Source organism: Cavia porcellus, unplaced genomic scaffold, assembly GCF_034190915.1.
Source record: "Cavia porcellus strain 051 isolate PalLab524CR breed Dunkin Hartley unplaced genomic scaffold, mCavPor4.1 scaffold_32, whole genome shotgun sequence".
Lineage (NCBI taxonomy): Eukaryota > Metazoa > Chordata > Mammalia > Rodentia > Caviidae > Cavia > Cavia porcellus.
In genome coordinates this window covers 9215712-9232651 of record NW_026947515.1, presented here as the reverse complement: position 1 = coordinate 9232651, position 16940 = coordinate 9215712, and the positions used below count along the sequence as shown (strand labels likewise).

Below are 16940 nucleotides of genomic sequence, written 5' to 3'. Positions count from 1 at the left end.
CAGTGTGGGGATGCAGTCTGGGAGGCTTTAATGGGGCTGTGTTCATGCACACAGCTGCCTCTGTCACGCAGAGGGAGGTTTGGTCCTGAGAAGGCCCTGGAAAGTCAGTGATGTTTTCTTCTCCTGCAACTGCAGAGGCAATTCCAGTGCATGCTGAATTTGTACCCGCAGAGCTCGTGCTGGCTCCACCTGCAGCTCCATCACCAGCTCTGACCCCACAGTAAGAGCAGGCACATGTTTCCTTTCTCCACCAGCTGCAAAGCTGAATCTCCTGGTGGCTCCCCAGCAGGAGTCATCTCTTGACCTCTACCTACAGGCAGCTCTTGACCAACACCTGCCATTCCCCTCTCTTCCAGATTTACATATCATTCTATTTATTATTATTCTATTCTGGGATGCGAGTGATAGAATTATTGTAAATGAAATTTAAGGGTTTATTCTTGTTTCAGTTGATGAGTTTGGTACGATTTAGTGCATTCTCCATATTGTGAAACCTTCACCAGTGTCCTCTACCAGAACATTTTCATCAACTCACTACACAAATATATTTTCTTTTATTTTCCTTCCTACTAGATCCTGTCCCACACTCATCCTATGTCCTTGTAATTTACATTTCCTACCTTTTCTGCATCACTGCAGTTATGTTTCTCCTCTGCCTTACCCTGCTGTAAGTAACTGTTTAATCTCACCTTGTCTGAGAAGGGAAAATCCAGACAGATTGCATCAATTTTTCATGCATGTATTCATGGACACTTGGAAGGCCATAGAAAAAGAATACAGGAATTTTTTTTGTAATTCTTAGGATTCTTTGTTTTGTTAATTATGTTCCTGGCTTTATAGATATATACACATCAAAACTGCTCCATGTTTAATTACATGTAGGTCATTTCATATCCATTTCATATGAAAGAGGCTAACACACTTTCTTTTGTTACAGAGCAGCACCATGGGAGTGTCACACCCATGTTTATTCTTTAGATATTTCCAATGATAAATTATTAATTTTAATTTATGAGTGCTTAACTTGAAAAAAATCACAAAAGTAAAGTTTTGTAGTTGTAATACAACCATTAAAATGTGAGGCACTGTGTGTTCAAAGGCAAGTCTATAACCCAGTATAGAAAGTGCAGTGTCACAGGCAGCATGTCCATTGAATTCCCCTGTGGTTTATCTCCATGCAGTGTCATCAATATGGCTGCCTATGTCCCCTTCTCTGGACAGATTAAATTTACATAAAATCTGGCTCAGCATGTCACCACCTATAAGTTTTAATTCTTAACCAGTAGTTCAGTCAATGAACAAGACACATGAACACAGCCCAATTAAGAATGGGCTGTGTTCATAAGAAAAGAAACATAATGGTCAAGGAGGCAAACAAGCTGGAGAAATGAGCACTGGGAAACAGCATAGGAATCAAGTCCCAGGTAGAAAAAACCAGAGCAGAACTCAAATCCACCAGGCTCATGGCCAGGCTGGGGTGGATGGTGGGGACCCAAGAGTTCTCCATGACTCCTCAGGGCTGGGGTGTGGTCTTCAATCACAGATCTGCTGTGTCATGGTTTAAACCCCTGCAGCCTTCACAGAGGCCAGCTGATTGGATGCTCCAAGCTATAAATGCTCCAGGCTGAAGTTATTCCACCAAGTCCTGGCTGCACTGTGCTGCCACTGGGGGCTGGGCAGCAGGAGAGGTTAGGTCACTGATTCAGCAGCCACTAGGATTCCCACAAAGAAATAGCTGAGCACGTGGGTGTATGAGCTAAGGTGTAGGTCCTGAATTCATTGGATGATAGAAAGTTTTCCCATGGTCATTGAAACAAGTAGGCCTATAATGTGTCTTAGGCTTGGGGCAAGGCATCAGTGACAGTGAGTGGTGAGTTCAAAGTCCAGGCCTTGCCCTACCCAATGGACTTCATGTGACAATGGCAATGTGAGGTAATCCGAGAATGATGGTCTTAGTAGGGATGATATCAAATTACAGGCAGGTGTGGATGGGGACAGTGGGCAGGTGAAGAGAACCCCATGTGACCCTCTAGTGCCTCACCCCCAAGCATGCTAGAATCTCCACAGTAAAGGTCTATGTGTGTTATTCCATTCCCAATGGACATTTCAGAACCAGTGCCCAGAGAGGGACAATTCCAGGCCCAAGGCACAGGACATGGGCAGAGTGAAGAGGATGGGGGAGAAGTCCAAAAGAGAAAAACCTCCTAGCACAGGACCCATCCCACTCCCAAATGCATCAGAAAAGCAGCCCTCAAGCTCCTGGGACCTGAACCTAAACATATGGGACTGATTTCAAGCGGCATCCCAAGGGATACACACACATGCACACATACATGCACACACACACACACACACACACACACACGAACACACAGTGATGCCATGGGCACCCACTGGGTAGCTCAGAGAAAAAGGGGTCTGATTCATTCAATCTACATGCCTCAAATTCTCACGTTATTTCTGGGCTGAACTCGGCTGGCACCAACACAGAACAGGACAATATGTCACTGGCCACTCAGAAGCTGGAAGGCTGGAGGAGAGGGATAAATCACTGCAGATTGTAGTGGAAGAGAAGACCCAGGGCTATATCCCAATAAAGCAAGGGCACACAGAGGTCAAGGTCACTACATGGGGGCATCTGAACAGCCTCACTGAGATGGAACTGATGCCTGAACCTGAGACATGCAGGCCCTAATGCTGTACAGAGTTGAGTCTGTGTGGCAAAAGATAGAGGACCAACCATTTAGAGATTCAAAGTTAAATTTTTTTTAGTCAAGAAAGAGATGAGAAGCGAGAACAGAAGGCCTGGTGAGGGACAGGGTTGGGGGCAGAACCTCACATCTGCTATAGTGCATCAGTGACCACTGATGATTGCATGGCTGCAAACTTAGATACGACAGGTAAATTTCAGTTCTCTCAGGTTCTATGGGTCAGGCATTCAGGAGGTGCTGCTGGGGGATCCACCATAGTTTCTCCTGACCAGGCTGCAGGCTCAGTGGAAACACTGCTGTGGCAGAATCTGTTCTCAGGCTCTCTCTCTTGAAAACAGGCAGGAACTCAGTTAGGATGGAGGTCTGATGTCTTCTCTGTCTGTTAATCTTTTTCTCTGCAAAGAGTCAGCTTCTCCTCAGGGAAAATGCAGAGATAGTCAGAGATTTAGAGAGGAAGACAGAATGAAACAGAGAGGAAGGAAGGAAGAACAGAGGAGAGAGAGAGCAGGAGGTTGGTCACAGTCATTTTATGTGTGAACCTTGATAGTCACATCCCATTACATCTGCCATGTTGTGTTATTAAAACAAGTAAGGAACTGGGGAGAGAGCTCAAGATACAGCACTTGCCTACCATGTGTGAGGACCTGGGCTCAATTTCAGCCTGGCTAATGCAAACCAGTACAAAATTCACTACGTGTGACCCACACTCAAGGAATGAGCTACTCAGGAGGTGGCCATCAGAAGGTGAGCTGTCAGCAGTTGAGCACCCTTGCCATGGGTGTGGTGACTCACACAGGTTTGAATGTAGGCATAGTGCTGGTAGATTTGGGGGTGCATCTACATCCATAGTGCTTGCTTAGCCTGTGTGAAGTCCTGATGTGAGGCCACAACACCAATACATAGAAGAAATTGAGATGCTTAGGGAACATAATGATGGCTGATCTGAAGAACTTCTGCCCCCTCATTATGCCACCAGGGACACATGTCCAGGAGGAGAGTGTAATTTCCATCACCGTACAGCAGGATCCAGGCCTGTGTGCACTCTGTTCACCTCCCTTCCAACCCTTTATGGAATTAACCTCTAATTCTGTATACTGTGTACACATGACACCAGCCCATAAGGTTTAAAAGTGTCACCTCTCACTTCAGATGATGTCCCTAGGAAGCAGATGCCATAGTTCAGGGGGACACACTGGAAAGGAACTAAAAGGCATTGTGTCTTGTCTAAGTTGACAAGGGAAGTGGGAAGGAGGAATTGGGTCTAAAACTTGGTCTGCTCAGACCAGGGACCCTGGCTTTATTGTGGTTTTTCCTTTCCTGTGGGAAAGCTTTGCCTCTTGCCAAGGATCCATCACTTGGTTGGAGCGTTGTCTTCACTCTGAAGGACATTGGGCAGTCATTCCATGTGTTTCCATGGTATCCAAAGCAAGAATCTCTGGGGGATGCCAGATGACCCAGTTCCACACAGACATCATGGAGGGAGCTGCTGGGTGCCTTAAATCATCAATGTACCAGGCATTGACCATGATGCAATGACCAGAGCAGATGCAAACACTGGTCTCTTGTGCTTCCATATCATGAAGGCCACACTTTCACCCTGGAGAGCAGACCAGGTACTACCCACATTACGGTGAGAGTCCCTAATTCTTGGCCTCTGTACACATGGACATAAAATAGGGGAATGGGAGACTCACAAAGGTACACAGAATGGGGTGATGCATCAGTATATGAACTGAAGGTGGAGGGAAGGCAGACAGGAAGCACTCCCACTATCCACTCAGTTTTCAGATAGTTATAGAGCAGCAGCCTGTTGAGCACCCATGATAAGAGTAACACTGCAGACTCCACTCTCTTTCTCACAGAGGCAATATGCCACAAGGGTGGAAAAGGGAGTTGCATTTCAGGCTTCCTGCAGAGTGGAGGACAGGTGGTCACAGCACTGTCCAGGGAACTTTGTGAGCAAGTGAGGGCTGATTATGTTTAGCACACAGGATACCCTGGGAAGGCCGTTGGGGAGGGAGGCCAGACCTGTAGTGCTGCTTACACCTGTCCTCCTCAGGATCAGAGTTTCCCTTCTTGGCACCTGGCAGGTGCTGCTGAGGAAGGTGGGACAGCCAGCCAACCTAATCTGAGTTGGCGCAAGCCTAGCTCACTGAAAATGAGAACTACAGTGAGAAGGAATTTGCCTGGGTCTGTTGGTTTCTGAGGACATGGGGCACATTACAGGGAGAAAGGCAGACTTGGGACCTCCGGCAACACAGAGGCATGCAGAAGTGAGTGGGTTGAGGCAAAATAGGAAGCTTTCCTGGGGTGCATTTGTACACAAAGCTGTCCCTGACAGGCCCTGGGAGGCTTTGGGGCTTGCAAGGAGCAAGGACAGTTGGGGATTTTTCTAAGGCAAGGCTGGTACCGGATTGAGCTCAAGGTCTACTTACAGATCTTGTGCCAGCCTCACCTCCAATGACCTCACCAGCTCCGTGATCAACCTAAAAATCAAGGTCAGATACCTGGTCTGGTGGAATTCCAAGGCAGGTCTGTCACTGGCTCCATGGCAGGTGTCCTCAGCTCTAGGGCTCAAGTCTTGCAAAGTACTGGCCCTTCATTTCCCCTTCCATTTACCTCTTCTATTTCTCTGTTTTCATTTGTACTCTTAAAATCTATAGTTCTTTGAAGCATTAAATTCTAAGATAATATAATTTTAAGTTAAGATTTTATTAGTTTCACATGTTCAGTTGAGTCACAGGTAAGCACACTGTCAATTGGTACAATCTTCACATCTGTCTAGTTTCAGCTTTCTGCTCAGTGTTGGACCCATCCATATCCCTGGTCTCTCCTGCTAGTCCCCACCCACCACTGACCTTTCTCTCACTGTGATTTACTACCCTGGGTTTTCCATATCAGTGCATCAGATTCTGTTTGGCCAAACAATCCTGGAGGAGACTGGATGCTATTGCTGTTTGATAGAAGAGAAAACCACAGATAGACAAAATCTGCAGGGAAAATGTAGAGACCATTGTGTATGTACTCATCTTTTCATGTTGGAAAATGTTTTCCATGATTTCAGTGATACAAAGGGAGCTACAAAGGGCTGATTCATTGCATTTGAAAAACAATAATGCAAAAATCACAACAGGAAACATTTCTTTACAACCTTAGTCAGATAGATGGTTTTTATTAAAGTATTAAAGAGGTCTCATGAGTCCATTTTGTGAGGGAAATGACAAATTCTTCTAACTCAAAGTAAATTACCAGACATGGCCAACAAGCACACAAAACACTGAGCCTCCTAATCCTGATTCATGCAGGCACACATCTTTGAAATGTGCTGTTTCCCCATCCAGTGACATATTTTAAGGCAGGTGCTGAACAACAATGGGAAGGACATGCGGGGCAGAGCACAGCCCTATCTTGCAGCTCCCATCAGAGCTCTAAACAGCCTTCCCTGGGACTAAGAATAGAGTTTTCTCCCGTACAGAATGCTGCACAAATTTTCAAGAGTTTGATTCACAGTACTCTTTGAAGCAGGAAGGAACTGGGACCCTCCCTAGCCTCTGCGTAGAGTGTGCACAGGAGAGTTGTCTGGATGATGCTGTTCACTGCAGCTGGGGGAACCTTGCCCTGGCCCCAGGGCAACAGATCTGCAGGGCTAAGGATGACCAACTCATGCCAAAACAAGGTTTTCCCTGGGCCAACCAGTGCACTGGGCATCTCCACTGCAATCCAGTGACTCCCGAAGCCAGTAACAGCACTGGGAAAGGGCATTTGGAAACCTGGGTGGCCAGTCAGGTGAGGGGCAGCACTGCCTGACACAGCTGTGCTAAGTATGTCCCTCTGGAGCTAAACCTCCAGCGGATCCCACTCATTGCCTTCATCAGGTCTGGCAGCAAGGATGTCACACAGAAGCACAGCAACACACTTGGTTTACTCAAACTAAATCGTTTAGCTTCCCTTCAAGAAATGACTGAAAATGCACCAGTCTGGAAAAATCAAGGCTGGGAGCATTGCTCTGCATTTTGTATAAATAAAGTGATCCTTTACAAGACATTGTGGTAATGCCCGTGGGTGGGTCTGCTATGGCAGAGATGTGGATTCTCATGAACACAGGTTTTGTTCCTGGAATAGAAAAATTGCAAATAAATGATGCATGTGCATGACTTTCTGTTTGTATTGCACTGAAGGAAAGGGGATGGAAGCAGCAACCTAGATGTACTGAGTTGACTCAGTAAACCGAGGGCACAATCCACCACATGATTCCATCACCCAATTGTGAAAGCTCAGCAACTTGGTTCCTGCTTGCTGCTGCTGTTGGTTGACAATTTTGAGGTGTTTCTATCTGTGCCAGCCATCTCTGCCTCTTTTAGCTTCTGTCCCAGGGTGTAGATCTGACTATGTGTTTACAAAAAGTTCCATCATGATTTCAGGACCAGTGGCAGCCTCTCATGTACTGGAAATAATTCTTCAAGTTTGGCCATAAGAAAGCTGATACAATGTGCTTGAGAGGAAATGAGATTGTCTGATATGAATGCAGGAAACTCATTTTGTCTGTGCCAGACTCAGCTGCTACAGAAGCACATATTTTTGAGGTAAAAAGATATGAGTTGGAGTCTTAGAAGGCACAGTCACAACCCCAAGTTCACTTTCTGCTTTGCTTCCCTCATTCTACTAAGCTGCATGAATGGATTCTGAGTGTTCAAACACATAGGGTGTGAACTGCAGCAGAAATCTTTAAAAATTTCAGTTAACTGGGGTGTGAAAAGACAAGGAAAGTTTTTTGGCAAAATGCACCTCTAAATACTTATTTAAAGCATCAAAGAAACCTGGAAGAAGAAAAAAGATGAAGACAAAGAGCAAGAGGAAGAGGAAGAGGATGAGGAAGAAGAAGAAGAAGAAGAAGAAGAAGAAGAAGAAGAAGAAGAAGAAGAAGAAGAAGAAGAAGGAAAAGAAACAAAACAAAACAAAACAAAAAGTAATGCCAATTTGTGGGGTTTTGTCTCCAATCCCTCAGCCTCATTTAGAAAGGAAAGGATCAAAATTTGCAGAATGGAAGGCTCACTGTGGAAAATGGACTTTGCACCAAGGCACTGAAGGTGTGTCTGGCCCACTAAGAATGTCCAATCCATGGCAGAGCCTGGAGCCTGGTGGAGGCTGAGGCCAGGACCCAGGAGTTGAGGCCCCTGGGGCTGAGGTGGCAGAGTCTTTGCTGCACCCTGGTGGCTCTGCCTTATTGGTCCTGGAGGGCTGCAGCATGGATGAGGTGGTGGAAATGGGTTTAAGGCAGGAGGTGCAGGGCTCCTCTGCATGCTGCACACTCCCTGCTTGGCCTGAGCACATGAAGATTCAAGTCCTCCTTGCTGGAAAAAGAAACTCTGAAGAAGATTCTGGGTGTCCTCTACCAGACACAGATGAACACAGTGACTTCTCAGGTAGGGAGGGCAGGACACACACCATAGCGGGATTCGCATGGCTTCATATCTTAGGGGTTTAAAAGTTAGTCATGAATGATGTGTTGCCTTTCTGAATAAAAAGACTCCTTATTTTATGTAACTATTAAGTGAAGCTTGAATGTTCTTCTATATGCATATCCTACATTACATATAAAAGAATACTAAGTCATCCATTTCCACTTACCTATTCAAGAAAAAAACCAACTATTTATTCTTAAGTGAATTGAACAGAAGTAATACTGAATGGAGCACTATAAATAATGCAGTGGAAAATAAAATGGAAAAACCACAAAGGCATCCCTCCCAAGATGACAGGTCTGCCATTGACCAGCTCCTCTCTCCTGTCCTCACCTGCTGTGCAGGCCTGTGTCTCTTCACTGCTGGGTGGAGAGAGAGCCAGAACACAAGCTCTCTTCCATCTCAGGAAAGATTAGGGACATGGCCTAGGATATGGCCTTCTTTCAGCATTTTCAGTGGCTGTAATTTATAATTAACTCAGCATCTGTGCTGTGGTAAGTTCATGGTTTCTAACAGTCCACACCTTAACTGATTAAGAAGAGAATATGGTGTCTGTCAATGTCATTTTTATAATGACCCCTAGAAGTGAAATTTCCAGGTTAAATGTATATAAGATGAACTTGAGGGTCACAGATTTTACACTTGAAGCCTCAGCATAGAGTTAGAGCCTGGTAGAGGAAGACTGTGTCTGCTCAGATCCATGTGGAGATCTAAAGTCAGAGAGATGGTCCAGGCAGAGGTGCAGGACACAATGGCACCTAGCAGGAACCATGGATAAAAAAGGCCCAGGTCAAGGCCACCTCATCCTTGAGTAAGTTCTCAGGAAAGCATCACACACTGCATTCTGGACAGCAGAGTGCTGGAATGTTTCCAGAGCTCCTCCCTACATGCCTGAGGCCCCCTCTCTCACTCAGGGCAGCTCTGTATGAGAAGGTCAGTCTGTTACAGAGCCCAACCTGACTGAATGTTTTCCAACCAGATGAAGATCTGAACTGCCACATGTGGACTCACCATAGGTATGGAGCAGGACAGATGTTTACAGGGAGCAGGTCAGGAGATGGGGACACTGCAGGCAAGTCAGGGTATGAATCCTTAAATAAGAGACCAGGCACTCACCAGGCCCAGTTTCCTCCAGCCGTAACCACATCCTGCAAGAATGTGTATTAAATGTGAGTAACTGAAAGGAGTTACTCACACAATTATATATTATAGAGATAGTTTGAAGATACAAAATAAATGGTAGCATCCGTAAGTAAAATGAGATGTGACCCTTAATGGATATGTGGTGTCCATTGATGTCCCCAAACCACATGCATCAGAAGGAAATAGTCTAATGAACAGAGCAATAAAGAGCACAGGCAATGGGTAAACATCACAGCTGCTTAATAACAACAAAGCTGGGATACAGTACGTGCACTGGTGAATTTTATCCAGTATATAATAAAGAATACTGATTGTTTTTCAATTCTTCAATCAAGTTGAAGGAAAAACCACCACCAACTTCTTTTATGTGACAAAATAATTCTGAGAATGAAGCCAGATAATAATGTGTTAAGAATAATATAAATGAAAACACTCTGTTGGCTAATATTCCTACCAAACATACAGAAACGTGTTCAGCTTTATGTTTGCCACGTTAACTCACCAGCATATTCAAAATTAACCAACATGATCAATACTGGGCTCAATCTCAGTGGTGTAAGAATGGTCCCTCTCTCACAACCCATCTGTTTCCACTGGTTTTAACATGTTGTATCTTACTATATTTTACTATATGTGATAGTATAAAGAAAATTTTTTATAGGCAAGGAGATAATATAGAAACCATTGTTTGTTTTCTGTTAACTGGTTCTAAATACCCTGTAATTCTTTCATTCTCTTGAATGGCTTCACACTGTCTTGATATGATTGATGCTATAGTATACAAAGTTATACTCAAATAATTCAAGGAATGAGGCACTATGGTGACTACTATTATGTTAGATTATCTGGGAGTGAAATACAATGATGCTTAAATTGTTCCATTCTGACAAGTGTTGTTCTATTACAATGTCCTCTTTTATCTCAATCTCCATCCTTTTTTAAAAATTAAACTATTTTTTTTCAATTAAGGGAAAACTAAATTAAAAAATATTGGCATATATTATAGTAACTATTTGTTTTCCTATTAACCTGATTTGAACCCCAGTATTGCTCTCCCCATCTTGTTCTGTCTGATTTTACTATATTCTATGTGTTTGATAGTATCAAGTTTGAGAGTATAGGCAACCACTTTGAAGGCAATAAGATTTACTATGATACCATTATAGTTTCACTATTATCTTCTTTTGAGATATTGTAAGGTCTCCAGTGTAGGTTTTATTGGTCTTGTTCTATACTGTTTTGATCCATTCTATTATAGGCAACTCTTTTTAAAAATAGCATGAGGAACAATGGTAACTATTTTTGATCATCTGATACTCTATTTTTGCATCATGTCCTATGCCCACCCTTCTGTTCTAACTGACTCTGTTTTATTTAGTCATGTTAGGATTTATTCTCTTCAAAAAAAACGTAATAAGAACTGTGGGAGTAAAAAAACTCAAAAAGTGTAATTGTTATTGTAATAAACAGGAAAGGAAGGTGGTGTAAGGGATATAACTGCATGCTTGAGTGTGTAGGATGGAAAACCATATTACTGAGCTTTTGTTGGATCATTGAACAGAACTTTCTGCAATCTCACTGTATGAATGTCCACTTTATATGCTTTAATTTTATAATTTGGACAACTGTTTCTAAGGTGACAAGATGTAACCTATTAACTAGTGATTTCTTACTGAATTTTTTCTTGAAATTCTGTATTACTTGTACCCTTTTACTGCTTTGTTTTTTATTTCCTATCTTTGTTCTCTTTAATTAAAAAATAATCAAACCTGGAATGGATATCTTTTATTTATTTATTTATTGATTGATTGATTGATTGATTGATTGTTCACTGGAGATCCAGCTCATGAGCTCACACATGCCAGGCAGGTGCTTAAGCCACTGAGTTAAATCCCCAGCCCACCAATGGATATCTTTTACATCTTGTCATCTTCTGAGAAGTTGCCTCTTCTCTTGAACTTGATACTAGCAAGCATACCCACAGTGAATAAAATCAGTCAAGGCCAAATAACATTCAAACAAACCAGCTTCAAAGAAGATCAGTCATAGAAGACAATGTAAGTAATATAGGGTTTCAGTTTTAGTTAATAGGAAATTAAGGATAGTTACCATGGTATAACCTGCTATTTTTGGGTTATCTCTGTGTGCCCTCAAATCTAATATGAGTAGACAGACAAGAACAAAATATAACCAAACTAAATAGAGCAACAAGACTACTGTAGATTTTAAATCCTGATACACTTTTAACAATGTCCTCTGCCTTCTATTTTTAGGCAATTCCTCACCTTTTTCCTTCTCAGGATACTATTATTCACTGTTCAGAGTGATATTAGTCTAGTCTCTTATGTTACACTGCATTTTAAAAGCTTTCCCACATTATTTACATGCGTAAGAGTTTGTCTCCAGTGTGAATTCTTTCATGTTTCTTACAACCTCCCCATGTGCTAAAAGCTTTCCCACATTGCTTACATACATAGGGTTTCTCTCCAGTGTGAATTCTTTCATGTTTCTTACAATTTCCCCATGTGCTAAAAGCTTTCCCACATTGCTTACATACATATGGTTTCTCTCCATTGTGAATTCTTTCATGTTTCTTACAATATCCATGTTTGGTAAAAGCTTTCCCACATTGCTTACATACATATGGTTTCTCTCCAGTGTGAATGCGTTCATGTTGCTTACAATGTCCAGAACTAGTGAATCCTTTTCCACATTGCTGACATACATAAGGTTTCTCTCCAGTGTGAATTCTTTCATGACCCTTACAGTTTGCACGTGTGTTAAAAGCTTTGCCACATTGCTTACAAACATATGGTTTCTCTCCAGTGTGAATTCTTTCATGTCTCTTACAAACTCCCCGTCTGTTAAAAGCTTTCCCACATTGCTTACATACATATGGTTTCTCTCCAGTGTGAATGATTTCATGTATCTTACAATCTCCCCGTGTGCTAAAAGCTTTTCCACATTGCTTACATACATATGGTTTCTCTCCAGTGTGAATTCTTTCATGTCTCTTACAAACTCCCCGTCTGTTAAAAGCTTTCCCACATTCCTTACAAACATATGGTTTCTCTCCAGTGTGAATTCTTTCATGTCTCTTACAAACTCCCCGTCTGTTAAAAGCTTTCCCACATTCCTTACAAACATATGGTTTCTCTCCAGTGTGAATTCTTTCATGACCCTTACAGTTTGTACGTGTGTTAAAAGCTTTGCCACATTGCTTACATACATATGGTTTCTCTCCAGTGTGAATTCTTTCATGCTGCTTGCAATCTCCCTGTGTTTTTAAAGCTTTCCCACATTGCTTACATACATATGGTTTCTCTCCACTGTGAATTCTTTCATGTTTCTTACAGTCTCCCCATGTGTTAAAAGCTTTCCCACATTGCTTACATACATATGGTTTCTCTCCAGTGTGAATTCTTTCATGTCTCTTACAAACTCCCCGTCTGTTAAAAGCTTTCCCACATTGCTTACATACATATGGTTTCTCTCCAGTGTGAATTCTTTCATGTCTCTTACAGTCTCCCCATGTGTTAAAAGCTTTCCCACATTGCTTACAAACATATGGTTTCTCTCCAGTGTGAATTCTTTCATGTTTCTTACAATATCCATGTGTCGTAAAAGGTTTCCCACATTGCTTACATACATATGGTTTCTCTCCCGTGTGAATTCTTTCATGTTCCTTACAACGTCCAAGTTGGGTGAAACCTTTTCCACATTGCTTACACACATAGGGTTTCTCTCCATTGTGAACATTTTCATGTATTTGAAAATGAATTTTACTGCTAAAAGCTTTCCTACATTTCTTACATATATGCGATTTCTGCCCAGTGTGAAGTTTTTCATGGATTACACAATAAGTGTGTGTGCTGAAAGCTTTCTCACAGTGCTCACATTCATAACGTTTTTCTCCAGAGTGAAGTCTTTCATGTACTTGACAATATGTACGTGTTGTAAAAGCTTTCCCACATTGATTACATATGTAGGGTCTTTCTCCTCTGTGAATTCTTTCATGTTTCTTACAAATTCCAAGTGTGGTTAAACCTTTCCCGCATTGCTTGCATACATAGGGTTTCCCTCCACTGGAATATTTTTCATGGATCTGAACATTGTCATGTGTTTCTGTTTCTTTCGCATTCACATTACCTTCTTCAGTACCAAGGAAGACTTCTTTACTGTCGAGGTCGCTCCCGGCCGGCAGGAAAGACACACGACAAAGTCTGGCGGTGTGCAACCTTGCCTTTATTTATCTCCGCGTGGGCCCCGCGAGGCCTCCGCTCAGTCACCAGCCCTTTCTCGCCGGTGGACTTTTTCTATCTCTCTCGTGCTTCCTGTCTCGTGGCGGGAGAGGCATTCACTTTTATAGGGTGACAGTGGCCAATCAGTTCAAAGCGCGCGATGCGGGCTGATTGGCTAACATCAGTTGTTGCTAGGCAGACTATCTTACAGAGCGGGTTGTTTAAGTCGCCAGCGCAATCAGGGGGCAGGAAGCAGGCGCCAACTTGACTCACTCGATGGGAGGGGCAATCTAGCTCAGGCTCCGCTCCCACCCACAGGCCCTACGTCCGCCAAGTAAGGCGACCGGTGTTGGCGGCTCCCAACACTTTACACTGATTCCATACATCTCCAGATGTATGTCCATAGGATTTCCCTAGCTTGTCATTTCTGTAAAGAAAAAAATCACATATAAGATTTATAACCATATTACTAAGTTTTTGCAGTCTCGCTGTTTGAATCCCCACTTCATATGTTTCACTTTTGTATTTCATATCTATTTCCATGAGCAGCATATGTAATCATCATCTGCGATTTCTTACTGTTTACTTTCACTTTGAAATTAGCATTATCTCTACTTATTTTGTTTTGTTTAATCTTTCCTTATATAAATTTAAAAAAGAAAAATTCACAGTGAAATGGGTCTCTGTTTAATGACTGCATTAATGTCAAGTTCTGTTTTTAATGCCTGCTAAGAAATTCTGACCATGAAGCAACAGAATGGCCTTGTAAGATATGTTGAAAACAACCATTCCCAAAAGACTGGCATACATTTAGAAATCTTAAAATTTGGTACTTTGAAATGCAGAATCTTTAGCTTCACTTTGGGCATGGGCACATATGTGTATCACATACAGATTATTCTGATATGTTTCCCCATTCCAATCTCCCTTCTGTCCTTAACCTGTAGTTCCCTTTTCCATATTGTCAGACTTACTTTTCTCTATCAACTTTCTTTCATTACATTCCACAATTTATATTTTGGTGTCTCATCTAAAAGAAACCCTGTGACCTTTTATGTTTTATAGCTGAGCTATTTCACTGAATTGATGGGTGAAAGACCCATCTATTTCTTATGGCAAATGACATTATATTATTTATTTTTTGACATTATATAACACATATTTTCTTTTCTGGGCTGGGAATGAACAACAGGTATTAGCATAAAATCTGTAGCTTTTTAAAAATCTATTTTAAGATATTTTCGCTGATCATTAAGCTGTGAAGTTTGAACTTGAATTTGCCATTCTGCAAAATCTGATTCCTTGTGTGCTGGGTTTACAGAAATGCATAATCACAGAGAGTCTATTAACATTTTCCTTCTCCACAAATCCAGTGATAGATAGATAAGCTTCAAGGCCTGATCTGTTATAACTTAATCTGCTTTGTATGTGAGTAAGCATGTATCAGTATTTTATGCAGATTTGAGATTTTAAAAATATCCAGGACAAGTGTGAGGGGATCAATTTCTAGAGACAACTGTATACTGATATTCAAAATGAGTGCAATAACATTCCACCAGCCTACTAAGAATATTAATCAGAATGGCTGATTCTCTAGAGAATGTCTTGGAAACATGAGCACTCAGTTTTATTTCAAATTCTATTGCAATCTTAGCAATTGTTAGATAATGAATGTGTTATATTCACATGTAGACATGGGTAGAAAAACTGAAGGCAACTCAGAGTGTATCCTTTTTGTATTCATCTATATGCAATGTCATACATTTTCATGATTTAATTCGCTCATATATACACTAGCTTATACATCTTCAGAGAATATTACTGACATTAAATTGAATGGTGTCTCTTTCTTTGGTTGTCATTTTTCTGCTACTCACTAATTACTGAGGAACATTCCTCTCCTTGTGAGTGCGAATTACCTTAAGTAGCTCCAGTAAATTTTGCCTTCTTTTTCAGCTTCCTGGATATCCCAGAATCCTCCTGAATTGTAGACATAGAAATACCAGGACTCTTTAGAGTAATACATACAAATTAATAGGTTTTGTTTAGAGTTATGATATAATGTGTCCAGGTCTGAGATATTTTAAAAAATATTTTCATATTCTTTTTCATGAAACAGCACTAATGAGCAAGAAACAATATTCTGACAGCATGAGGGGCAAAAAGATTTTATCCTTACCTATCAGAGTCATGTTCCTAAAGGTTTCACCCATCACATCTCTGTAGAGCTTCTTTTGGGATGGACTCAGCAAAGTCCACTCCTCATTGCTGAAGTTCACGACCACATCCTCAAAGGTCACCACCTCCTAAAGGATCATACATATATTTCTCAATGGAAGGTTGAGACCCCAGGTTTGGGATATCTTAAATTTTCTCCTAGAAATCTGAATCAAAAGCAAAGTGTGGTGGTGCATATCTATAATCCCAGCACTCAAAAGGCTGAGACAGGATGGCATCAGTGTGGTCAGGGCAATTCTAGGCTCCATAGGGTGTTCAAATCCACCTGATATACATACAGAAAGCTTGTCTCAATAAAACAAAACTAAACTAAACAAATACAACCAAACAAAACAGCTGAATGAAGACTGATTTCTTCCAATTTTAATCCATGTCTTGGTCATTAATTTTGTGTATATACACATTTTTGAAGACAGCAAATTTGATGCTAGATTGCAACTCACTGCTAATGTAACAGCCAAATAGGAGCACTGATTCTTGTGCTGAATCTTGGCAAGATTCCCCTTGCAATGTCTCTAAAGCAGAGCTCACAGTGAGAAGCCTGCAGGACCAGCAACCACAAAGCACAGAGGCAGATAAATATCCCATCAATTGACCGGAAAGTCAAGCAAGCACCTCCCCACCCCGGTCAGCAGTGGTGGTTTGGCAAATTTCAGCCCTTCCAGGGGGAAAACCAGCAGCAGCTCCTGAGACCCATGCCAACCTGGAATTTAGGACACTGGGAAGCCAGTCAAGCACCACTTCTCCCTGGTAAGTGGTGGCAGTCTGTCAGACTGCAGCCCTTCCAGGGGGAGAACCAGCAGCAGCTCCTGAGATCCATGCTATGTTGAAACTTAGGATGCTGTGAAACCAAACAAGAGCCTGTCTCCCTAGTAAGCAATAGTGACATACTGATGCACCACCTAGAATCAAACATCCCACTTCCCTACCCCTCTTCTCCTGTCACCCCATATTAGCAAATGGGAACTGGAAATCTGAGCATCTCTTGGCAAGTTGACCATAGCAAATAAGGGGACTTCCTTCTACTATTACTTTTAAGGAAAATGTTTTTATTATTGTTTCAGTCTATTCTGATTAATGGTACTGCTCTATTCAATATTCTGTTTTGATAAGTTCTAAAATGTTCTGTATTTCATTTCATTTTA

General features: G+C 41.9%; 1 protein-coding gene across 1 annotated transcript; it reads right to left on the bottom strand.

The window, feature by feature from the left end:
* Positions 1-11173: 11173 nt before the first annotated feature.
* On the bottom strand, positions 11174-15749 carry LOC134474493 (zinc finger protein 420-like). Its single transcript, XM_063242665.1, has 2 exons — positions 15737-15749; positions 11174-13363 (listed from the first exon to the last, which is right to left on the bottom strand). The coding sequence occupies exons 1-2, from the start codon at positions 15747-15749 to the stop codon at positions 11697-11699; spliced, it is 1680 nt and encodes a 559-aa protein (XP_063098735.1). The 3' UTR covers positions 11174-11696.
* Positions 15750-16940: the final 1191 nt, after the last annotated feature.